This window comes from Pezoporus wallicus, unplaced genomic scaffold (assembly GCF_028554395.1).
Source record: "Pezoporus wallicus isolate ANWC-B61680 ecotype Strahan unplaced genomic scaffold, APGP_CSIRO_Pwel_v1 contig_4722, whole genome shotgun sequence".
Classification (NCBI taxonomy): Eukaryota; Metazoa; Chordata; class Aves; order Psittaciformes; family Psittacidae; genus Pezoporus; species Pezoporus wallicus.
In genome coordinates, this window is record NW_026641840.1 from 709185 (window position 1) to 735849 (window position 26665).

Genomic DNA, 26665 nt, shown 5'->3' on the forward strand with positions numbered 1-26665 from the left:
GGAAAAGCATAAATTCCTCTGTATTAACCATATCATCTGTATCACATGGACTTTGATTTATTTAAAGAACAATAAATGACTTGTGACACCCACCTCCCTCCCCCAGCATGTCATATGCTTTTCCAGTCTATTCTTAGTCATGGTTCAACCAAATTGACAGGTAAAACATAACAGAGTGCTGGATTCTAGCCAGAGAATCATAGAAACATGGAATGGTTTGGGTCGGAAAGGGCCTTAAGATCATCCAGTTCCAACCCCCTGCGATGAGCAGGGACACCTTCCACTAGACCACGACACCCAAAGCTATGTCCAGCCTGGCCTTGAGCACTGCCAGGGATGGGGCATTTACCACTTCTCTGGGCAACTTCTGCCAGTGCCTCAGCACCCTCACAGGGAAGAGCTTCTTGGATCCTTTGTGAGTTCAACTTAAAAAATAAAGTTAATATGTTTCCCACCTTTCATTCCCCCATTATCAAGGCCAGTGTAAGTAATGAGGTGTAGGGCAGATGTAATAACTCGGCAATTTCATCTTAGAGCTTCTTAAGGTCTTCTAGCGCTTATTACTTTTGATGCTCTAGAAGCATTTTTTAGTAAAGCTTTGGTGGCAGCAGACACTTCAGACAGCTTGTGTCCTTTGGAAAGGAAACTTCCAGGGGAACCTTGTTAAGTTTTAATCAGGCCTGGAGAAGAGAAGCTGCGTGGAAACCTCAGAGCAGCTTCCAGTGTCTGAAGCGGGCCTACAAGGATGCTGGAGAGGGCTCTTCATCAGGGACTGTAGTGACAGGACAAGGGGTGATGGGTTCAAACTGAAACAGGGGAAGTTCAGGTCTTTTCCAATCCAAACCATTCTATTATTCTATGATTTTTAAGAGATTATCAGTGTCTTTCCTATGTGGGCTGCCTTACAATTGCTTTGAAGTTCACGCAATAGGGTTTTTACTATTTTTCCCTGGAATATAGCCTCCAGTTTTCAATAGTGTCTCTTCACCTGGTAAGTATTCAACAGGGATTTTTAGTCTGGGAGGGGAATGTTCATTCACTTTTACCACCTTTCAGGACTTTTTTCACAGGTCAAACAGATCACTTCACTACCAGCATCTTATATGATATCTTTAGGCAGCCTCCAGGAAACCACAGAATCACAGTTAGGGTTGGAAAGGACCTTAAGACTACCCAGTTCCAACCTTCCTGCCATGGGCAGGGACACCTCACACTAGACCCTGTTGTCCAAGGCTCTGTCCAACCTGGTCTTGAGCACTGCCAGGGATGGAGCATTCACCACTTTTCTGGGCACCCTGTGCCAGTGCCTCACCACCGTAACAGTAAAGAACTTCTTCCTTATATCTAACCTGAACTTCCCATGTTTCAGTTTGAACCCATCACCCCTTGTCCTACCGCTACAGTCCCTGATGAAGAGTCCCTCTCCAGCATCCTGATAGGCCCCCTTTCAGATACTGGAAGGCTGCTATGAGATCTCCACATAGCCTCTGAAGGCTGAACATCCCCAACTTTCTCAGCCTTGCACCTTTTCCTTTTAACAGGCTTCCTCGTTTTCCATAGAAAATCTTCATGTTGCCTCCACTTTGAAGTTGAACTTCACTGCCATTTCTATTTCTTTCTTTTATTTTGCTTCTACAGGATGTTGAATTTGAGTGCTACGTGGTCACCGTTACAGAGCAATGCCTTGATGGCTGTGCCCTGCAGCATGTCCCGCAAGTAAATGTTGAGACTAAATCCAGACTTGTTTCTCATTTAGTAGCTTTACAGGTACGAGCTCCAAGTGTTGTGACATTTGCTTTGTGCATACGAGGCCACCTGAAGTCTCATTACCACATTTTCTGCCCTCCCAACCTCTTGCATTTCTCTCAGCATGTCACAGTCACTTTCCTAATCTTCGAGTGGTCAATAAACGAGCCTGAGCACCATTCCCTTCCCTGGGGATACCTTGTCACTTGTGCAGAGATTGACCCTATTTTCTTCCTTTGATTTTACATTTTCTTTAACATAAAAGCCTTTTCTTTACCATTTAGACCTCTTCTATTGTTCCTGTGTGATTTATGCCACAGATGAGCTTCTTTCTATCAAGGTTTTAGGCTGCGTATCCCATTAGCATCTTCATTTAAAGCAGACTCCTAGCAAGTGCATGGAAGCAATATATTTAATTTTGTCTGATTGCTTATTTTCATGTGCCCTGATTAAAAGGGGCATTTGCTGGGATTGATTTTTGCTGTTTCTTACCTGAATTTGATCGAGTTCTGATCCAACCACTTTTCAAGGATAAATGCGTATTATGACTTCACCTTTAGACAATGAATTTCACCTTCAAAACCTCTTTCTTGCCTAATTTTTATTGAACTGGCAACAGACAGGGTCCTTCCTGTGTCGGCTCCAATAAGGAAAAGGTTTCCTTATTCCTTATAAACTTTCCCTACTCTGTTTTCTCAACTGCATTGCAACACTGTCTTTGAGCCTGGCTTTGCATTTGTTCCCTTAACAGCTTGTGTCTTTCCACCAGGATTTTCATCCTACTGTTTCCTTGCAATTGGGAGCTGTGGTAACCTCCCATGAGTATATTAAACAATACAAGGAAACATTCTCCGATCCTGGGGCCAAATGCCATGGTCTAGCCACATTCATGCTATTAAACTTCCAAAACACCAAGGGGAAATCCTCCTTGACCCATTTAATTCCCAAACGTGTCCAGGAATTGTATGAAGGAGTGATATCTGGCCCAAGCCAAACTATATTCTAATAACTTTGCAGCATAGGTAGCTGTCTTCCAGTGTCTCATAGCATTCCCTGGAGTTGTTTTATTTAGTACTACAAATACACAATACATGGAGCAAGGATTCTTCCTGTTGGAGTCTGTCTGGATGCCCCATGCGATCTGCCACGTCTCTACCTTGCAGGCAAATCTCCGATCATTCCCCAAAGTCCTCAGAAACACAGCTACATGTTTACCTGATGATCAAGACTTCTACTGTTCAGCTTGTTTCTTTCACATAAGGAGAGATCTTATTTGTGTGGTGCTTCATCCTTTCTCTGTTAACCACGTTACAGTTCATTCTTCCTCTTACATTTGGCATAAGGGAGCATCCCTCCCTCTAACCTGATGGAAGGATTGCTTTATCATGTAGCCGTAAGTTCCATCAGTGAATTCCCCTGTCACCTCAAGTCCTTCCAATTTGACCCAACACTTATCAATAAGGTCCATGAGCTGCCAACACCATTTGCACCTACATAACATCTTCATATGGGGCAAAAGCTGACGTTCTGTGTCAGAATCCACAACCCCTGTGCCATGACTTGAAGCCCCTCTCTCTTTCTGGAGACTTGGCAAATTAAAGAAGCATTAGGATTGTGGTATCAGCTGGAAAATCCGAGATCTAGAGGTAGCAGTGTTGGGATTAATATGGTAGATGGAGGCTCTTAAATATGTGTCCATCTTTAGGTGTGTGAGCTCACATCTGAGCTCCCTAGACCAGGGATTTATTCAATACGGTCAGCAGAGGCCACAGACCTGATTCATCTGCTCTAACTCAAGAGCCCTCTTCTGTTGACCACATACAGGGTATCAAGACAACCACCTCAGGCTGGAAACTGTGACACAGGACCTACGGAGGACTTGGTCAAAGCAAAGCAAGGCCTCCAAAAGCCTGTGTTTTGGTAACTGAATAGACTCATAGTTACTTGAGGGTGAGCCGTGTCTTTCTTTAGACTCCACTGACTGTACTGATGGGGAGCAGGATCTCCTTGGGCTGTAAGGGGGCTCAGCACCCAGACATATGCATACACAAGACTCAGCAGGTCAGAGTCCTAAGCAGAGCTGAAAAGGGACTCTAGCACCCTCACACACAAAGAACAATGATGGAAAGGACCTCCTGATTCACTCAGTGCTCCTGCAGGCAACCCCTCCATAGCAGCTCACACAGAATTATTATCAAGCTTTATCATAACACCAGCTATATTTTTAGCACTCACTAATCCCAGTGGAAGATTACTTCAGATACTCATTTTCATCCCAGCCATAAACCTTCTTCTACCTTACTAAATGCCAATTTATATCCATTCCCTCTTGAGCCAAGACTATCCACATCTTAAACAGACATTCTCTTTCACAGACTTTTAATCTTTAAATCCACATAAACTGCAGTCCTACCTCTGGCCACCTTTGTTTTCTACACTCATTGAGACCCATGTCAGTCTCTTCTTGCCCACACAGCCCTGAAAGCCTCTCCTAACACCATTTCTTGTATTCCTAATGCAGTTAGAAGAGCTGCAGTGTCCTAGCCTGGTGTCTTAGGCAAAAGAAACTCCATCACATTAGCACTATCAAATGTAAATCCAGTCAATGGGAAAAGACACCTCATCCTAGAGAGATACCTCAGTCTGTCTACCAATGCAGTGACCCTGTGCCTGCTCTGGACTCCCTCCAGGGTTATGCCAACGTAACCCTGATATGATTTTCTGCTCTGTGTCCATGGTGTTGGAAAAAGTGAGCCAACCTTCAGGCCAAATATTCCAGGGGGGCTGCTGCAGGAGTGACAGGCAGGACAACAAATTCCCATCTACTTTCTGGGATATATTTCATCTTCAAATAGCCCTGACATGGCAGAGACAAGTTGCTATTTCAGACATTTAAAGATATGGTATAACACTGCTTGGCCTTAATTTTGGGCTTCAGCAAGCTATTGATTTTTTGATTCTTTATATTATGTTAATGATGTCACAGTCATATCAGAGCAGCAATGTACTCTTGTAAAGCTCCAGAGTGCAATATTTAATAGATACTGTTAGTATTAATTGATTTTGCTATAATTCATTCTACTCATGTTTCCACTCTTAAGGTTTCGTTGGGGTTTTTTTATTAACGGCAAATTCCCTTAGCATCCAGGCAGAGTGAAAAATCAAAGCATTTCCTTTTCCTCTTAGTTTTTAATTTGGGAATGGGGGTAGCGGGGCAGGGTTGTTCTCTCCAACGCACTCTAGTCGACAGCGTATTAACACTCAATAACTGGATTGATGAGCTCCTGAGCAGCTCAAGAGGCAGATGAATTATATTATGTCAATTGGTCAGATGAGTTTATGCTATGGGTCCGCTCTCTTCCTTGCTCACCAACCCCTCCAGATCACAGAATCATAGAATGGTTTGGGTTGGAAAGGACCTTAAGATCCAGTTCCAACCCCTTGCCATGGGTAGGGACACCTCACACTAAACCATGTCACCCAAGGCTCTGTCCAACCAGTTAAAGCCAGGAGAGAACCTTCTATGTCAGCTTTTTGCCACTGGTCCTTGAGAGCAGAGAGAGCAACAGAGAGCAGACACTCATTGTTGCCCTAATAGTACTAGTAAGAATTAAGTCCCTACCACACAGAAAACCACATTCATATTTAGGTATATCAAACCTTACCCAGAGAAACTCTAGAATTCACATCCATACCTGAAAATAGACAATAAATTGAAGGTGGGAAAATCATTCTACTTTCTGGATTAGTCATACACTCAAAGTTACTTGCAAGCTTGTTTGCAGGATTGGGACTGGGTGAAAATGAGGAAGGGATCAGGCTGATTCACTCCCATCCATATTTGCAGTGTTTCTTCTCTCTGATAAAGCACAGCTCTTGGCAAGCATCCCAATGTCATCCTCCTACCATTATTAAGTGGGTGGCTCTTTAGAGGTGCTGGGTGGAAGTGGCCTGCAAGGAGTCAAAAAAACCCACCTCTGGCTCAGCTATATCTCAGTGGGTTTTGACAGAGATGCTGCACTCTGATAGCACCTTATCAGGCCAGGCAAGGAGCAGACAAAACAAGGAAGTGTTATCTGAAGTGAAATCCTACCACCTTGCCCCTGGGCAGCCTGTTCCAGGCCTCTGCCACCTTCAATGTAAAGACATGAAACTTGTCTTTAGGGCCACTGTTCCTCATCCTGTCGCTGGGTACCACTGAAAAGAGTCTGGCCCCATCCTCGTGGCACCTGCCCCTGAGATACTGAGATCGGCATTGATGAGATCCTCTCTCAGTCTGCTCTTCTCTAGACTAAACAGACTCCTGCTACCAAGGATCAGAGGGAGAGAAGACAGCCCTTTGCAAAGACTCTGTTCCCAAGACCCTCAAAGGCCAGTGCTCAGCACTGCAAGGCACTGTAGCATCTTTGCGTGGCTTAGCGCATACCATGGCTCTGTTTTGTATTCTACTCCCATTTACAAGACAGGGAGAAGACCTAAATGAGGTCCTGCCATTTACTGCTCTACTTTCCTGACTGCACCAGCCTTCTGCCCTCCACCCCACAGCTAGAAATCAAGCAGGGATGGAAACAGGAGAGAAACATATAACAAACACCCCTACCTCCCCCCCACCCATACTGTGCGTTTAACATCTGCACCAAGCTAACAAAGGGAGAAGCCTTCCAGGCATGGGTGGGTTAGATTGAGATTCTTTTCTTAACATGTCTCAATTAAAATGTAGATCTCCTTCATTGCCTGGGGCTAGAGGGGCAGGAGGCATTGGGAATGAGATATGGGAGACACAGGGGCTTTTGCTTCAGCCCTCCCTGTGCTGCGTGTCTTAACCCTTCTGGTGCCACCTCTGCTCCAACAGCCAGACAATGGCACAAGGGGATTTGGGTATGTTCATTGGGTTAAGCAAGGAACTACCCGTGTTCTTGCACTTTGCCATGTCTACTAAGTCTCCTTCTGCTTTAATTAAGCAAACCCAAACCCTTATTCGACTGCTGGTGAGATGAAATTACTACCATTATGCTTCATAGACTGGGAGCCTTCAGTCATCCAGTCCAGCTCCTTACAAGACTTCTGCAAACCACACATTACCCAAAGTGCTTTAAGACTTGGACCCCATAGGTGCTTGTGAGGTGAGGAAGTGTTACTCCTTTTCTACAAACAATGGGCTAAAATGCAGGGAAATTGAGGATTGGTGTTATTGAAAGCTGGGCATTGTTTTGAGAGAGTTGTTTAGGTTCCCCCAGTAGATACTAAAAGGAACTGGCACTTCCAGAGGGCAATTCACCCTATTGCCTTCAACACCTCAGAGTTACAATGAATGTGTCCAGAAAACAGTCTCTCTCTTCACTAGCTGCTGATACAAGAAACTGAGCAGAAGATGAGATAAATGCCTAAGTAACTTGTCCAAAATCATGCAAGGTATAGTAGAGCAGGGAAATCAATACTGCTGTCTTTTCCCTATGGAAAATTCTATAGCCACTGGATCACGCTGGCATCCCTTGCTAAGTGCATAAAGGGGTCCAGAACTTGCATTTCCCAGTCAGAAACTGTCCCAGATTTTGTCTTACAACAGTGTCTCAGACCTTCCGCCCACACCACTTCCCACACCACTTCCTCATGGTATTCACAACCCCTCTAACCCCTTTAGCCAGGGGTTGCTGGTGAAACTTCCTAGGCATGGAAGCAAATAGTGGAGGAAAATCATCAGAAACCTGCCATTCCTTCCATTATCAGGGGCTGGTATTACAAGATAGAGCCATGCCTGCTTGCAGTGGGGCTGCCCCATATCCCTACAGCACATAGACAAGCTCATAGGCAGGGGCAGAAGAAATTCACCATCAACCTTTATTCTTCACTGTGAATTTGGCCTCCTCTGCAAAAGATCCCATCTCAGTCTCCCCTCTGTCAGGTTAAAGCCATTCCCCCTTGTCCTGTCCCTACGTTCCCTTCTTAAAAGCCCCTCTCCAGACTTCTTATAGCCCCTTTAGGTATTGGAAGGCTGCTATAAGGTCTCCCCAGGGATGATGGGTTTGTATTTATGGGTAGGGGGGTGTGTGGGTGCAGATCCATGGTTTGCTGTGCTTTTCCTTAGTAGGAACAGTTTCCTTATCCTCCTCCCTCCCATCCCTTCCGAGACCTGTCACAGGTTGAGGATGATGAAATGTCACAGAAGACACAGTGGAAGTGGAAGGCAGACGTACCCCCACCCTGGGGAGAGTTTGACTGGCATGCCATTTTCCCTCATTGGCAGATCATTGGCTGCAGAGGCACAGGGGAGCATCTGACAGCAAGACAGAGAGCAATTCCCTACAAACAGCCCAGCAACTAAGGCAGTTTTCTGAACCATCCATATATCATGACACTGAGTGGCACAACCTTGCAGGAAAGCCCAGCCCTGCTTTATTGTCTAAAATATGGGTTTAAGCTGAAACAGGGGAAGTTCAGGTTAGATATAAGGCAGAAGTTCTTTACTGTGAGGGTGCTGAGGCACTGGAACAGGCTGCCCAAAGATGTGGTGAATCCTCATCCCTGGCAGTGCTCAAGGCCAGATTGGACAGAGCCTTGGGTAACACGGTCTAGTGTGAGGCGTCCCTGCCCATGGGACTGCCCATGGCAGGAACTGGATGATCTTAAGGTTTCCAACCCAAACGATTCTATGATTCTATGACTGTGAATTAGGAGCTTGGAGGATTTTAAATTCATGGGAAGAGAGAGACTGGTCAGACTGAAAAACCCAGATAGGAAATATCTGGGGATAGGAAACCCCAAGCTGGGGTTAGGGTCTAGGCTGCTGCCCACACCCAGGGGTCTAAAGTCACTTAAGAGATCCTCAGCTGGTCCCCATCTTAATGTTCCAGGGGAAATGGGTCTCCAGAGTAGACTTTGTGTCATATTTGCCAGCCTTAGGTGAACATCTCAGCTCCCCCAGGCATTCCAGTTGTGGCAGACAGCATGGATGGGCAACTGAATGGAGTTTCTTGTGCAAACAAAACCACCTATATTTCCAAGTCTCCTTATGTTCTCTATACAGCTGTATTTAGGCACCTGAATTAAGTCCTTGTTCCATGTCTAAGTTTCCTTGCTGGCTCTGTCAACCTCCGCTGTGTAACCTAAGTCAGGGTACACTCCTTTCCTCTGCAGCCACTGTAACTTTGCATCTGAACTCCAGTGCACATCTAACAAGCTTTCTCAGCTAAGAGTGGTTATACAGCTTTCCCCTGTTCCCTCCATGGCTGATACCCTAGACATATCATATGGGATATCTAGATATGCCACCCACCAGTTGAGTAACGTCGCAGAGCAAGAGTGATGCTGAGATAACAAAGGTGCGCACCCTATCAAGGAACCAGCCTACAGGAGGCCCTCTAGAAGCCCCCCGAACCACTAAGCATCATTATCCCTTTCTCATTGCATGTCCTATCACGAGACACACCTCCTAACTTACAGAAGACTGTGTGCTGTGTTTCACATCAGAGAAGAAGAAACCCCAGCGCTAAACTTGAGCTGCTAATGTGTCCGCGATGGAGACAAATCCCAAGTAGGACACTTACCTCACGAGGCTGCATGAGGAAAAAGCTTCTGCTGCACAAACTAATTATCTTCCTACCCCTTCCCAGTGCCCTCTAGCAAAATAAGCTAATGAAGGAAGAAGGTTGTTATCAAAATACATTTACCACACGCCTGCATCTTATGGTCCACAGTGCCTAGTGCTGTCCCCAAGTTGCCTTAGGCAGGCACGGCCACCAAGATACTCAACCTGTGAAGGGCACAGCTCTGCTCTGCACTGCTAGGTAGACTGAAGCAGCAAAAGTGCTCCCAAAAGGGCACAGGATGGCATCCAGGGAATGGAAGGACATCAGCGGTGCTGGATGCACAACATGCAGGTACAGTGATGGGTCAGTCTAGGGAATGTAAAGACACCAGTGGTGCTGGATGCACAACAGGCAGCTCTCCAGGATTCAGAGTGGTTTATTCAACACCATCACCCATCTGTAGTGAAATGGGATTCCCAGGAGCCTCTGTTTCACTCGGGGCTTTATCACCATCAATAGGCATGCTCCTCTTCCCAAGAACTTGCCTCTGCTCTCTGGACTAAGAGCCCTGATCTCATTTCAAAAGGCCATTGGGAGAGCTATCACATTTGGGGCTATTTCCTCCACTCCAAAGCGGAGGCAATGCCTGGGTGTGAAATGATGGGTACTTTAGCTATACATCAGCAGACAGGTTAAAGATTATCTGGGCTAAGTGCAGAATGCTTAATGGGTCAATGTCACTCTACGGAGCCCCCCTGCTGTGCACATCCCTCTGTGCGCAGGCTGAAACGCCGTCTCCAGTTTCAGTAACTACCTGAGAAGAACTGGGAATCACTCTGTGCCAAAGCCAATTGTGGGAAGATGACTCCCCTTTTCTTGGTTATCAGATGGAAAAGGTTCCCAGGCCATGTGCAGGGCTGTGTGAGCACCAGCTGGGACCAGGGAGGAGTCAGAGAAAGGGCTGTTTGCAGACAAGACACCTTGACAACAGGTTCACTCCTACCTTTGCCACCACCGAAAGGCAGCACTAACCGTGCCAAGCAACTCATCAGAGGCCTTCAAACCAAATGAAAGATTTCCTGCAATTACTTTCCCTCTCAGCACTTATGTTTTCCTCCTCATGCTGTGGTTTAAGCCCAGGCACACAGTCTGTCTCACTCCTCTCCACTTCCTCCCGCCCCCCACCCTGGCTCCCGGAAGGATGGGGAGGAGAATTGAAAGAATGCAACTCCCACGGGTTGAGATAAGAGCAGCCCAGTAACTAAGGTATAACACAAACCACTGCTGCTGCCACCAATGATAATAATGATAAGGGAAATAACATGGGAAGAGAATACAACTGCTCACCACGCGCCGACCGATACCCAGTCCGACTGACAAGTGATCTCACCCTTTCGGGTAACTGCCCCCAGTTCCACATCCTGGGCATGACGTGCTGTGGTATGGAATACCTCTTTGGCTAGTTTGGGTCAGGTGTCCTGTCTCTGCTTCCTCCCGGCTTCCCCTCCTCCCTGGCAGAGCATGAGGCTCACAAAGTCCTTGGCCAGACTAAACATTTGAGCAGTAACTAAAACCATCGGTGTTATCAGTGCTGTTCCCAGGCTGAAAGTCAAAAAAACAGCGGTGCACCAGCTACTAAGAAGGAGAAAAATGACTGCTACTGCTGAACCCAGGACACCTCATCATGTACCAATAGCCTGTATTTGGAAACCTGTTGCAATGAGAAATGCCCCAGATAACTTGGATGTAAGGAAGAAGCTCTTCCCTGTGAGGGTGCTGAGGTGCTGGCACAGGGTGCCCAGAGAAGCTGTGGCTGCCCCATCCCTGGCAGTGTTCAAGGCCAGGTTGGACACAGGGGCTTGGAGCAAGCTGCTCTAGTGGAAGGTGTCCCTGCCTGTGGCAGGGGGTGGAGCTGGAGGAGCTTTAAGGTCCCTTCCAACACAAACGATTCTATGACTGTGATCTGAGCTGGAAGCTGTTTGTTCTTTGTGTGGACGATCCACTTTTAGGAAGATTAGGAAAACTGCCATGCATGTGTGACATGCAGATTGTCTGCCAGGAACCGAGAGCTGACCCAATGGCAAGACAATGCTAAGGCAGGAAAGGATACAGGAAGCTTTTCCTATTAAAAAGGTCCATGATTGTAAAGACTTATTCATCATGCCAGGCAAATGTACTTGGAAACTGCTGCCTTACTAAAGGGACTCGAGTTTGCACCTTGGGATATAACAGCATAGAGCTTACAAAGTAAGGGCAGCTGAGCCTCTAATTCCTTGTAGTGGAAGCTGAGGGTCTATAGGATCCCAAGCCCCTGTAAGAACCAGTAAATCAGTGTTACCTCACTATCTGTTAGAGCTCAAAGTGGCACAGAACTGGGTGTGATATTCCACCCCTCTGCCCTGCCGGCTCCCGGAAGCCGGATCCATACATCCCTTCCCATTGTCCCTTCCCACACAGCACTTGAGGTATCCTCACTCCCCTGCACAAGTGGAGGAAAGGATTTGGAAGGAATATAGAGGAGGTGAAGGGGAAAAGAAAGTAAAAACCTCAGCCTGAAAGACAGTGGCAGCCTTTCCGACAACAGAAAGTCAAGCAAGAAAAAGCACCTTCAGAAAAGGTTTTACTGCAGCACGTGTAGGCAGCTTCGGTTACCCGAGACTCCAATGATTCAGAAGACTTTGACCAAGAAAGTTAAAGCCAGGGACGATCAATGAGCCTCTGCAGCCAGCATCGCATCGAGTTACCTGCTGAGAGGCGACAGCGCCACTGCACTCTGGGACTTACTCTTTACATTCGCGGTCTGGCAATGAGTCTGAGCATGGATAAGAAACCTTCCCCCCCCAAATCCTTCATTAAACACCCCTTTAAGTGACCACTCACCCCGCTCCGCTCACCTAAGCAGCGCACGGCTCCCAAGCACGGCGCACAGGGGCCGCGCGGGCCAGGCCAGGGTCGGGTCCCGGAGTGCGCAGGCGCAGAGCCTGAAGCCCGCCGCTGCCATGGAGACGACGGAGGGTCCCGGCCATCGCGGCGCTCCTGAGGGCCCGGCAGGGGATGGAGGGGCCGAGCAAAGGCCGCGGGCTATGGCTCAGCTCCAGCAGGAAGGTGGGAGGCTCGGGGACCTGCCCCCGGCTGCCAGTCAGGAGGAGGGAGAGGGGACAGGAGTACACAGGCGTCTGGGTACACAAGTACCCTGTAGCTGCAAGGCAGAGGGGAAGGGCTGGAGAGCAGGAGGATGTGGAGGGGCACTTCCAGATGCATCTGATGCCAGAGAACAGGATAAACCCCTTCAAATAGGGCTTTGCTCTTATATGGCTTGTGAAGTGTCTCATAACCACCATCTCTGCTGCTGCTGCGGTTCATCTATGGTCAGCTCAGCCTGCGTAATTGTGTGTACCGGATTTTGGTCATCCCTTGACTAACACAGAGCCAGATGGATACAGGAAGGTGACTGGTACGGCCTATATCTAAGAGTCTGTCACTGCTTCATTCATAGCATGAGGATGCTTATGGGAGGCCACTGCATCCTGTTCCCATGGTTCAAGATTAGGGTGGCCTCTCCTAGATGTGTTCTGCAGCTGGGGTGCAAAGCCAGCAGAGCCAGCTCAGGTCCCTAGGTGCGGTTCTTGGGTGCCAGAAAGACACACAAAGGGCATGAGCAGCTCCTCATGGAGGAGCAAAGGAGCCTGGAGAGCAGAGCCAACTGCTGTCCCTGCTCCCTCCGCAATAGGACAGGCTGGTGATACTTGGGCAAACCCTCTTCCCTCCGCAGCAAATGTCAGCTCCTCCAAACCAAGTGTTTGTTGGTGGCCTACTTTGCTCAGTCTCCAGAGCTGGTAAAGACTTTTGGGGGAGAAAGAAATCACAGATGCCCAAATGTTTCATTTTAATGAAGGAAGAAAGAGAGAAAAAAAGTAATGCCTCACTTCAGAGTGACTTTTTATATTGCATTTTTTAGCAATTTACTAAAAAGTGAAATAAAATCCCAAAATAAGAACTTCCGAAGTCCACATGAATCATTCTCTAATTACTAAATGGAATCGGTCCCTTCTAAAATGGCTTTTGAGAACATTTCTTATTTAAATAAAAAATAATTGGCCACTAAAATCTGGTAAAAAAAGTTTTGAAATATCACAAATCCTCCCAGAAAATGGGACTCTTCCTTTCTGATTGCAACTAATGACCTGCCAGCCATGGGAGTCCCAATAATAGCAAGGGCAGATTCCAGAGCAGAAGGAGGCTGGTGCCTAGGGGGGTACATCCTTCCTTAAGGACAGCTTGTGCATGTTAGAATATTCATTTCAGAATGAGACAGAAGCTACATGAGGATGAAGTTCCTCAAGCTGCACCAGGGCAGGTTTAGATGGAGCTGAGGAACAATTCCTTCCCCAGAGGGTGCTCAGGCATTGGAACAGGCTGCCCAGGTCAGGGCTGCAGTCACCGTCCCTGCAAGTGTTCACACAGCGTGGAGACGAGGCCTCAGTGCCATGGGTTAGTGGTGGCCTTGGCAGGGCTGGGGAGCAGTTGGACTGGATGATCCTAAAGGTGTTTTCCACCCTGGTTGATTCTATGATTCTATGAAATGAGACAGCACAGCCAAGATCTAGGAGTGGCAGAGCTTGGGCCAGGTCCTTCTGCACTCAGCAAGGTCAGCATCCGTCCCCTTCATAACATATTGCATCTCCCTACAGGGATGCTGCTGCTCTTCTGTCCCAAATATCCATCCTCCTGGCAGCTGGAGTGTTAAGCATAAGCCAGAGACATTGTGCAGGGGTGAAAACCTGTATGGTTACCACATGCACATGGATCAGCACTTGTATATGTCTGGAGCTGGTGCTGTGGCAGGCAGGGAGGGCAAGGGCTCAATCAGCTGCAGAAGGATTTATTCCTTCTCTGGGGCAAAGACCTGCAGGTATCTCTGCCCCTCTGTATGTGAGGGGGAAAAGAGGTAGAAGATGGTAACGGTCTGGATAAGAATGGAGACAGAAGAAACTTGAAGGGGGGGTTTAGAGAGGTGGTCAGATACTGGATGGCATCTTTGAGCATTGCTGTATCTGACATGGGGGAAGCAATGATTCATTTCAGGCTTGGAGAAAACTTTGCTCTGATCTCATCCCTCTCTGCAGCCCCCCGTTCAGGCTGGTGACATTGCTGCGACCTTGCAGCCAGGCACCGAGTGCCTCTGTGCCAGAGATTAGCTTTTCAGGCTGGTTCCTCCCCTCCCTGCTCCCACCCCAGCCCTTCACCCTCCCCAGGAGACCCATGCAGCAAGCGAGCGCCACGATTTCAATTTACACCAACTAAATGATTCATCGCTGCCTAAAGAGGCCTGAACAGAGCCCAGGAGGGGAGCAGAGCTCTAGCAGGGAAAGGAGGGGGGGACACAAGATCGGGGCTAAAGATACAGAGATGAAAAGCTCTGGTGACCTGCTCTGTATTGGCTCTCGTAGGGGCAGAAGCCAATCAATCCTTCCCCCCCTCTCCTTTCTCCCGCAGCCGTCTGTGGGTCTGTCTGTCTCTTTGTCTCTCAGCAGACTCGAGTTTCTCAGTGTAAGGTTAGGACAGCAAGAGCTGTGGAAATCAATTCCTGAGCCTTGGCACGCCGCCCTTGGTGCAGACAGACCAGCTCTGCTGTAAGGCGATGGATGGATGGATGGATGGATGGATGGATGGATGGATGGATGGATGGATGGGTGGGTGGATGGAGAGCTGGCCCCAAACGTACCCAGACCTCTCATGTGCAGGAGATGAGGGTAGATTGGAAATGAGGGTTTGGAGAAAAGGGTCTGAGAGACAGAAAGACAGATGCTGTACCCCATCTGGCACTTTTCACCTGTCTCCCAATCTACCACTGTTCCTTTTGATGGAGGAGAAATATGAGTAAAAGGCATGCCTTTGCCCACAGGCAGTCTGGTTTCCAGTACCTCTCTACCCCAGGTCTTGCACAGCACAATTGATTTCTCCATCCCTTCCACAAAACAGCTCCTGCATCAGCAGGAATCCCCTTGGATTCCTGACTGGAAGGAAAAGGGAATGGAAGTGTTAGCTCTCACGAGTGAAATGCTTATGGCACATTGCACCTGGACCATCCTTGTGCAGGACAATTATTGACAATGCATTTCAGTTGAGGTCTGTTAATGTATCTTAAGGGGTTCTGCTGTTCAAAAAGTTCTAATAAGAGACTTAATATAATAAGACTTAAATAAGAGACCTAAGAAGGTATTCACTCTTACCCTGAATATCCCACACAGCCAAACTTTGTTGAATGGGATGCAATTGATTCCTCTGCTCTCAGGGCTATCTAACAGTGAGGAAACTGAGACACAGAGTGGAAAACCTGAGGCTGCACTGAAAACTCCTTCCAAACTAGGACTGGAAATCAAGTTTCTTGACTGCCGTGGAAACTAAGGGAAGGGATAGACTGGAGTGGGATTTGATAACATTTCCCTTCAAACTGTTTCCAAAGAATCCACAGGGAATTAATGTCAGTGACCCTGCTGCAAGGTACGTGATTCTACATAAATAAAAGGTGCCTCTCCTTTTGAGATAAGGAAACAGAGGTTAAGTGGCCAGAGGGAGGAGGACATGGGGATCCCTCATCAGTCAGTCAGGTCCAGACTTGTAAGGCCAAATGTCTCCTTGAAGGACCAAATCTTTATGGGGGGTTTCCCGTTCTGAATCAGTGCTGCCACCCTCATTTGTCACCAACCATCACATTGCTGACACTCCTTCACAATGAGAATCCGCAGTTGTTTCTGCTCCTTTTCTCTCTTTTTGGGGATTTATTGCTGGATGTATTGTTTGCTTGTTGCCACTGACCCTGGACAGCAGGAGATGAACTGTCTAGCACTGGTGTGGTACAATCAACAGCCAGATTCATGCTTCTCTATGCTGTTCGCACATAGTCTGTGCTGTCCCTCCATTGACAGCAAAACACACTGTGCTCTGTAGGATAGATGCAGGATAAGATGAGATGGAAACATATTATAGAGCTGTATATCAATTAGAAATATCCTCAGGCCAGGAGGGTGAAGGTTTCATGGGCTCATGCCCACCAGACCACAACTCAGGGAATGGATTGCCAAGGATCCCTTGTACAATTCCAGAGCCTGAGTCAAGGTTTTGGACAAGTTTTGGGATGGATCACCTAGTCCTGATCTGAAGTTAAGCAGTGTCATGGCTTTGGATGAGGGTCACACAAGTTAGAATGTCCACAGAAGGTTGGATTATGGTACAGGTTTGCTCCCTTCTGTCCCAGAAAGGAGAGGTAGCAAAGAGGATCACTTCAACTGGATCACTGTGGGCACCAGGGGAGCTTGAAGATGAACTCAATGGTACAAGACAGACATGCTGCAATAGCAAGGTCCATCAGAAAAAGCCTCCATTTCTGCCAAGGACATTGCGAGACTTGGAGTGACAGCACCCTGCAGAGCCCCGCTCAGCTGGAAGCGGTTGGTTAGGCAGTTTTAATTCACTTTCCAGCCATTGTCTCTGCTGAGAAGTTCCTGGCAAATAAGACCACCCTGCCACTCATAGCCAGGAGCTCCGTCAACACGACACCTTCCTCTCCATAGCTTTAAGAGAGGGCTCTCTGCAGGAGAACATCACTGATAGTAAAGGCTGCAGAGAGGAAATGTCCGAGATTGAGAGCATCATTTAAAAGCCTACAGAAAACAAAGCCTAGGAACTAACCTCCTAGTTCTGAGGACACCTGGATTTAGTGCTCCTTGTGAGGCACTGGACAAGCCAGTACTGTAGAATAATGCAGTGGTGAAACCGGGTCCCTTTTTGGCCTATTATTCAGAAGCCCGAGAATGCAGATAGAGAGAAACTTGCCCAGCATCCTGGCCAGAGAAGCCAAATAACCAGTTTGGCTCATTAGTACCCACCTTCAGTGTCAACATTTTCCCATAGTGAGCATAAAAACCATAAGGTCCCATTGAAATCTTACTTGGAATAGACCCCATGGTGCTTACAGGGATTCCTCTCTAAGGGCAATGGAGATAAGGACAAGTCTGAAAGACAAGAGGTATGAGTCAGCAGTGGAAGTGGAAGCTGGAGGTGGGAGTGGAAGCGGAAGTTGGAGGTGCCAAGACAAGTGTCTAGGCTAAGCTGCTATCAAAACCAATCTGCTTTAAGCAATGGAAACAAGAAGGTAATTGTCACACAGGGAAGACCTCATGGATGGTTTGATTCAAAGTGCATCAGGGTGGACAGGCACTTTGCAGGTGGATCACATGGTTGAGATCTGACTGGTCTCTACCACCCTTCCCTTGCCTTCCAGGAAATGCTTCTTAGTTAAGCAGTCTCCTCCAATAAGTCCCAGTGACCTTCCTGGAGGTATGTGTGTGACTCAGTGGCTCACTCAGAGACTGAGACAGTATTCTGCATCTCTGCCATGTGCTATTACAGCTGTTAAGGGAAGATGGTTGGAGCAAAAGCAGGCCTGAGATGATGGCAAACATCAGAAGGTACTTACGTGTTGTGAAGAACACACCATCCACAGTGAGGGTCGCCTGAGCCCAAGCACTCGCTGCAGGTCTCATGCTGGCTACATGACTCCACGGGCACCCGGGTGAGCTGCAGGAGGAAAGGGGACAACCTGTCAGGCTCTGCAATGCCCATAATGACTTGACAGAGGTGCCACCCTCCCTGTCCTCTTCCCCTGGTTCACAGAAGGACATCCATGCAGAGCTCAGCAAGTTTGGAACAGAGGAATGTGGGTGCAGAGTGCTCCAGAATACAGCTTGGTGCAAACCCTGTTGAGATCAACACAACCCCTGTGGTCTTCCCCTCTTCCTCATGGCCTTCCACGCTTCATTGCCAGGTCATCTCACTCGCACAGTTCATAGGGTATCAGCAAATCACTCAGACTGTGAGCAGTCTGTGGTGACACGGTACCTTGAGATAGTTAAACTGGGAGTGATCTTCTGTATCAGGTTAAACTCAATGGATCTCAGTACTCTGCTACACTTTGGTTGTGGTCTCATGATGTCTTTGCCTGCCTCCCATGACACCCTGCACACAGCCACTGGTCCCAGGAGAGCATCAGCTCCACTCCCCATTGCCCGTGCATCTTTCCAACCATCAGTTGTCCCATCCCTGAAGAGGTTGTTTCCAGCAGGAAACAGACAAAAACCTGGCTGTTGATGAGCTTGCTGTCATCTTAACTTTGCAGCTCTGAAGGCATGAGAGGAGGATTCCCACCTACTGCCAAAATACTGCATTATATTATCTTTTCTTTTCCTTTCTTTTTAATTAAAGTATTTCAGTCAGGGAATTCAAAGAAAAAAAGGAACTGCCTAGCCTGACCTTCTGCCTAATGGACCAGAGCCTTTTGATTCCTATTAAGTGTTGTAAGCCCCTTACTTCTTCTTTTGAAGCCAAACATACAATTTGGGCCCAACAACCTGATAGTCTTTTTTTTTCCATTGAGTAAGCTTCAGAGAGCCTCTATAATACACAGTCAATTGCCAGAACCTTCACCCCAGCTCATGTCAGCAGGGACAGTTTATTCCTTCGAATGATATAGGGTGGTATTATCCTGATGAAACACCACTGAGAACTGCCAACTGTAAACTGCAGAACAGCTCCTTGTGACAAATGACAAGGAAATACACCTGGATCCTAGTGGCAATTTCTTACTTGGTTCCATGTTCAAGAGAGTTTGAGCTGTGAAGTGACAGATTAAGAGTCATTCTGATTGCGTCTGTAAATGAACCAAGAACTGCATTTATATATCAATATATAACAGGCAAAGTTCCAGCTATTTATGGAGACCTTTTCTGTTTGTGTCAGAAATTGTCTCTTAACCCCTATCCAGAGGAAAAGCTAAACCCCTCTATTTTTACGTTTGGAAGTTGGCAATAGCTTTAGAAAACTTCAGATAGAAATATGGTGGGGTTTATTTACCCTTGCACTGCTGCCTGTGTCAAATGAACATGAGAAAACGAACATGAGCTGGCTTCAGTGCGAGCTTGTAGCCCAGAAAGCCAACCCTATCCTGGGATGCATCCAAAGGAGCGTGACCAGCAGGTCGAAGGAGGCGATCCTGCCCCTTTACTCTGCTCTTGTGAGAACTCACTTGGAGCATTGTGTGCAGTTCTGGTGTCCTCAACATAAAAAGGACATGGAACTGTTGGAACACGTCCAGAGGAGGCCACGAGGATGATCAGGGGACTGGAGCACTTCCTGTATGAAGACAGGCTGAGAAAGTTGGGGCTGTTCAGCCTGGAGAAGAGAAGGCTGCGTGGAGACCTCAGAGCAGCTTCCAGTATCTGAAGGGGGCCTATAGGGATGCTGGGGAGGGACTCTTCATTAGGGACTGTAGTGACAGGACAAGGGGTAACGGGTTCAAACTGAAACAGGGTAAGTTTAGATTGGATCTAAGGAGGAAATTCTTGCCTGTGAGGGTGGTGAGGCACTGGAATGGGTTGCCCAGGGAAGTTGTGAATGCTCCATCCCTGTTGGTGTTCAAGGCCAGGTTGGACGAAGCCTTAGGTGACATGGTTTAGTGTGAGGTGTCCCTGCCCATGGCAGGGATGTTGGAACTGGATAATCTTAAGGTCCTTTCCAACCCTAACGATTCTATGATTCTGTGATTCTAAATCACCCAAGGAAACCAACTACAGCTGCTGAAAGCTTTTAATAAAAAAAGGGAAAGTGTGGAAAAAACACCCCAAAACAAACCACAAAAACACCTTTCTCAATTTGAATCTATTGCCATGAGCATAAGTACATCAGAAAATCAAAACGGAGCCAGTCATTCAAACCTCTGGAAGTATCAAGAAGTTTCAAAAGTAGAATGGTTTGGTCGTGAAAGTAGTTCTCCAGACTGAACAGCCCCAATGTTCCCAGCCTGTCTCCATACAGGAGGTGCTCCAGCCCCTGATCATCGTCGTGGCCTCCTCTGGACTTGTTCCAACATCTCCATGTCCTTCTTATGTTTAGGACACCAGAACTGCACACAGTGCTGCACATGGGGTCTCTTGAGAGCAGAGTAGAGGGGCAGGATCACCTCTTTTAATCCCCACCTATTAGACCATGTCTGTGCTGTGAACTTGCAGAAGAGGCAGATAATTCAGTTCTGAAAGACTAAATCTGCCATCCCTCAATCCAGATGCAATCGATGGTGTAATCTCCGCCTTGTAATTAGAAATTTGGGAACACAGTTGGGATTGGCTATGCAGTTCCTACCCAAAATACCCTCAGTTTAACATATGGTGCTGCTCGATTTATCCTCATTAACTGTAAATAGTTTTTCTGCATCTCAGTTCCTGAGCTAGTTTACATCTGCCTTATAGAAGTGAGCCTTGGTTAAGAAGTTTAGAGCAGAACATGCCCTTTTCCAACATCTAGTAGTGCTGGGTTTGAATGTTCTGAGTCAAAATCCACTTGTGACTATGATCTAGGTATAAAAAAGCAGCCCTAGAAGATTAGAATTCGCTATTTCTTTGCCCATGGCAGAGGGTTGGAACTAGATGATCTTGAAATTCTTTCCAACCCTAACTGTTCTATGATTCTATGATTCTATGATTCTAAATTGTGGCAAAAAGAGTATATAAAAAGCAGTCTCTGTAATAATAATAATAATAATATCATCATCATCATTTAATTAGCCATCAAAGGATACCCAAGCTCCTTTCAGAGGCAGGAGGAACCTACTGGGGATCCAGATCTTTATCTTTGCAGAAATGCTTCTTTTTCAGTCTATTCAGGGTACTTGGTCTCTGTAGGATGTAGCTTGTTGTGTAGGAGCACACCTTGCTCATAGAATCATAGAATAGATAGGGTTGGAAAGGACCTGAAGATCATGTCTCCATCCCAAAGAGCACAGCTATAGAGTATATAGCTTGCACCACGCTACATCCCACACCCTGTCAAGCACACCAGAGTAGTAGGTGTCGTGGTGTCACCGTTTGCATCGCTACGTGTTATTCCTGCTATATGAGACCTTTTATGAGTTCACCTCAACTAGCTTTATTGTGAGATTAATTAAAACTGTACCTTGCTGACAAATGTCTTGGGCTGCAAGTGTCAGACCTTCTAATTAATAAAGAAAGCAACCACAAAAAACAAAGGAGCTGCGACTGAAAGGAAAAGCCACCTACGGGTCTGCAGTGGAGGAGAAGAAAGAGCATCAAGCAAATAAGGCACATCAGAGGTCTTATAACCCTTTGCAACATCAACTGTAATTAATTCAGCTCAGCTTTCCAAGTTGAATGTTTGGAGGACTGACTGTGCCTCCTGGGAGCCATCAGCTCTTTATGCTGCCCCTCAAATAGCTGGAAAAGAGCAGTCCATGCACCCTCCCAATTACAGAGAGAAGAGAAGCTGCGTGGAGACCTCAGTGCAGCTTCCAGTATCTGAAGGGGCCTACAAGGATGCTGGAGAGGGACTGTACATCAGGGACTGTAGTGATAGGACAAAGGGTGAGGGGTTTAAACTTAAACAATATTCACTGCCATGAGGGGACTAGAAAGCACTGAAGGCTGAAATCTGCATTGTAAACCAGGCTGTGATTACTCCTTCCACCCCTTCTCCATCATTGGAAAGTCTAACCAACTTTTCAAGGTCATTTCTGAACCTCAGTGAAGTTCCCTATGGATGCTCTTTCATCAGGGTGGAACTTGGAGTCAGCGTTTGCAGCAAATACAAGCAGGGTTTCAGCAGACAGAGGATTAATGAAAGCAAAGTGTCCTTCATTTGGGGGCACTATGAGACAGGTTAGAAGTCATTTGTATTCCTTCGGTGGTTAAAGTGATACAGGAATTTAAGAAGAGATTGCTGTTGTTTTAAGGGCTTACATCTTACATGTAATGAAGCACTTATCCCCATTTCATCAATGAAAGCACATATCCCTATTTTACCAACAAGAGCAGAAGCTGAAAGTGAGTCTCATGAAGATGAAGTAGGTGCTACCTAATTGTCTTTGAAGATGTGGGCTTAAGGCATCTAAGGAAGTTCATGTAAGAATTCCAGGAATGACCTGATTCTAGAACACTAGGTTATTAACATATTTAGACTTGGGGTTCATTGAAATATAGAAGAAATCATGGAATCATAGAATGGTTTGAGTTGGAAGGGATCTTCAAGCTCATCCACTTCCAACCCCCTGCCACAGGCAGGGACACCTTCCACTAGAGCAGCTTGCTCCAAGCCCCTGTGTCCAACCTGGCCTTGAACACTGCCAGGTATAATATATATTCCCGTCCACAAGCTTGATGGACATCTAGGAGCTGCTGTGCTTCCAAGGCTCTGTCCATAGCAGACCAGAGAAGATCTCTGATCCCCTCCGAGGTAGGCAGCATTCCCAGAGCAGTTATCCCACCACAGGATTTCCAAGATCACTGCTGTGCAGTGGAGGATGTGCAAGACTTAGGAACACCACAAGTATCTTGCTTGAAGAGGGGAGACCAAAGGGTCAGGACCTGTATCCCTTAGACATCTTCACCATCTAGCCTGTCCCCTACTCACAGCTATCAAGAGTGAAAGGCAACCCCAGAGCTGGGGTCAGACAAGCAGTTAAGTGAATCTGATGTCCTTCTCAAGGGCAGCAAGAAAATGATGAGCAGGTCCAGCTGCTGCAGCAAGATTTGAAAGGCTATTTTACTTCATCAACACATTCATTCACCACTCCCTAAAGAAATCATTCAGGAGTTTGTGGCTCACAAGGACATCTTGAAGAATAGGACAAGATCTGCAAAGTGCTGTATGGTTCAGAGCTCGCCTGATATATCCAACTCCTGAGCTTTTCACACGACATCTCACATCTGATCCAGCCTAAACTACAGCTTCTCCAGCTCCCAGCCTCACTTCCATTCTGGTATGAATGAGTTAGAGCAAGTCATTTAAAACAAAATGATTGAGGGGTTTGGATCTGATAGACAGTAACAGCTAATCCTGTTAGAAATTTGGCTCCTGCTTCTGCCATTATATATTCACAGCTCCTGCTATGTGCTCAGTCATAATTTTCTGGCTCCCGTTTTTGACTTTTTTATTTCAATATACATTACATATCTTTCTTTTTTTTTCCTTTTCCTCCTTAAACTGCCAACATTCTGGTCAAAACGTGAATCACTGCTCAATCTTTGCCGTTATAATTGGATGTTAATGCAGCGGTGGGATTTATTCAGGCTGATGGACTAAGTCAATTTAAATGTACAAAACCGCATCTTAAGTAGCCAATTTCCTTCCCCAACAGTCAAAAGATACATTTCCAAAACACTGAACAGTGACTGTGTCAAGCCATGTTGCTTCTGTGAATGCCCCTATCTTTCAAGACTCAGCCAGCCCCGAGAAACTGCAGAAAGATTAAGAGAGGAGCTTATTTGATTTCCAAGCCTTGAATAGAGTGTTCATGATAACACAGTTTATTAAATAGAGCAAGGCAGAAAAAACACCTAAGAGACCAGAGTCTGCTCTCTTAACAGAGTCACCGAGGATGTTCGGTCACCTGCATGGCATCCCAGGGTGCCAATTTGAATCTGGCCTGAGTTGTGGACAAAGGGACCTTGAATTCCTTGTGCATCATCCACTTGACCTACAAAAAGCAGGGACACAGAAAAGCAAAGCCAGGGAGCTGAAGGATGTCTTATTTATACTGGTAAATGACAGGACTCACACACATGTGGATGGCTGTAAAACTGGTGGGAGAAGGGGTGCTCCTGGAGGGATAGAGATGAGAATCTGGTATGATTCCAGCCTGCCACTCCAGTGTGATAAGTAAATAACTTGCCAGCCCCACTGGGACAGGGCATGTCATTTCTCATCAGACACCCCAACGCTCTTCCTCTTCATTGTAGCACTCTTCCCAGTAAATCCATGCTTAACTACTTGGAAAACTGGAGGCTTTAATTAAGGGGAGTTAATTGGAAGCAGTAGTAGCTGTCAAGGACAAATGACACAATAATTAAACTGGGGGTCAATGTCCAGCTGCATGACAGGATAAATTACCTGTCCAAATAGACTTGCTCACAGAGGGCTTCCTACCTACAGTTGCGTGTGTGCTAGTTCTCCTCCCCTCTTTGCTGCCCTGAGCTGTCCTGCACGTCTTTGGTGAGAGATGTCTTTACTGTGACATTGCCAGAGCAAAATCCAAGCCACAGTTACACACCATTCCCATGAATAGGAGTACAGCAAGATGAGGTGTAGAAAGATTTGGTGCCAACCCACTGTCTCTTTGGCAATAACCTCAGAAACCCTTGGGGTAAGGCTGAGAGGTGTCAGTTCCCATCTGATGCTTTCACAATGACATTTCTATTGCAACAGCTTAATTTTCTTTGCATCCCTTGCAGTGCAGTTCTCTTCTTCATGCTCCCCTTGGCAGGACCCTGCTTTAAACTGGCTCAGAAAAGCCAGGTTAGGTGTCTTCTACATAAAGCGTGCTAGGCTTCATTTCTGATTCATCAAGACTCTGTTCTGGGATGCATGCAAAGCACGGGTTATGTGCTCTCACCAAAGTCTGTCTGTAACATCACTGTCCAAGTCTAAGCTAGAAACCCATGCTCTGCTGAATGAGAGACCTTTTGCAGGGTAGGATCTGCCTGCTCTGTTTTAGATGTCTACCAGGGATAAGATAAATCACACCTTGGATGTGCCTGTGTCTATCCACTGAACATAAAGAAGTCTAGACAGCCAGGTCAGATGGAGACATTTACAATGCACATGATGAACACTGGGTGAGGTGAATCCCACATCAATGCTGTACTTGATTTTCTGCTATTCCTCTAATCTTGCCACTGCAAACAATCCCTAAACACGTTTAAAGTCTCCCCTCTTCCTAACTGTAGCACCAGAATAACCAGTCACAACAGAGAATGTGAGACTGGTAGAAGAAATCCACAGTGTTACATAGCTAGAAAGCTGTTCCTGGAACTCCAAAGACCTCGTGTGAAGACACAGACTGTGTTTGAACAAGTGCCTTTCACCATCTGCTCTGTACATACAGCCCTTGTGCTTCACTGCACCCAAGCTCATTCCTGCTCTCTGATCTGGCTTTACTTACAAAGGAACAGAAACACAGAGAACAAAGATTATCTCAGACCTTCTTTTGAAGGCTTGGCTGCTTCCCAGGTTCCCCTTTCACAGCTTCTCAACCTACACCCTGTGCTGTCCCTTCTTCCAAGTCTCCAGTGCCACAATGACTCTTCTCTCAAAAGCATCAATACTCAAGGAGAAGCCAGGGACACACCATGTTGCACTGAGTATGGCTGGCAACCTGGAGATTGAAGAGTGTGTTTGGAGGTTTCAGTGTTGAATCATATTTAGCATTCCTTCAAATTCCCTTTTGGTTTTTTCCTTATCATAGAATCATAGAATGGTTTGGGTTGGAAAGGACCTTCAGATCATCCAGTTCCAACCCCCCTGCCATGGGCAGGGACACCTCACACTAGACCATCTCACCCAAGTCTCCTTCCAACCTGGCCTTGAACGTTGCCAGGGATGGGGCATTTATCACTTCATCTGGGACAGCAACAATGCATCCCATCATCACACTGATCTGCTCTCTGCACTAGGCAGGAAATGCGTTAGGAATCCTTGTCCATTGCAAAAACCACAGTTCACCAGCTCAGAGGTGTGGAGAGAGTGTCAAGTGATTTTACCCAAGCCTGAAGAAAACAACCACCTTCCTGCCTACCCCAAAAACCATCAGCTCTGGCCAACTTTCTCTGCCTGTAGTATTCTGTGTTTTCCCTCCTGGGTCCAGGTACCTTGTTTACCACTAAATCTTTAATCCATGCTCAAGTGTCTCAGTCTCCAAACTGTAAAACAAATGGGGTTTGACTAAATGGGACTGTGGGAGGTGTCCCTGCCCACAGGAACTAAATGATCTCTTAGGTCCCTTCCAGCCCAAACCATTCTATGATTCTATGTTCGTGTTCAAATGCCTTCAAAATAGAGAGCCTCATGTCACAATTAATGGAGGGCCAGCCCAGGCTTAATGAGAGCTGGTGCTTGTGTGGCTACTGAAGCATGCCTGCTGAGCAAGGGCTACATCGTTACCCAGGCTCTATAAAGACTATATATAGATTTAATTGGGACACGTAATGGAATTCATGTCACTGCAGTGGGCTCTCTCAAAGTCCAGCATCACTTGAAGACTCCTGGTTGAGCCCTGAACAGTTAACACACACACACACACACAAAGGGAGAAGTTAATAGTTGTTTCTACTGGTGATGGCTATGGTCATATTGTTCCACCATCCACATCCAGATGTCCCCCTCCTTACCCTCAGTTATCAAGGAGCATCTTCTTGCAGATTCTTTCTCCTGAGCAGGTATCCTCTCAGGTATCCTATGGGTCTCCTTGTTCACTTCCATCAGTGTAATCTTATCACCACTCCAAAACTCATCTTTACACCCTTATCATCTCCCTGGGCTAAGAACTGTCC

At 46.7% G+C, this 26665-nt stretch overlaps 1 protein-coding gene across 3 annotated transcripts in view; it reads right to left on the reverse strand.

Annotated features, from left to right (window-relative positions):
- PLXNA4 (plexin A4) overlaps positions 1-26665 on the reverse strand; it is a 464287-nt gene that overhangs the window by 140697 nt on the left and 296925 nt on the right. For all 3 annotated transcript variants that reach the window (XM_057425602.1, XM_057425603.1, XM_057425604.1), the window contains exon 5: positions 17752-17852. In XM_057425602.1, coding sequence (XP_057281585.1) covers positions 17752-17852 — 101 coding nt within the window. The remainder of the gene's footprint in view (positions 1-17751; positions 17853-26665) is intronic.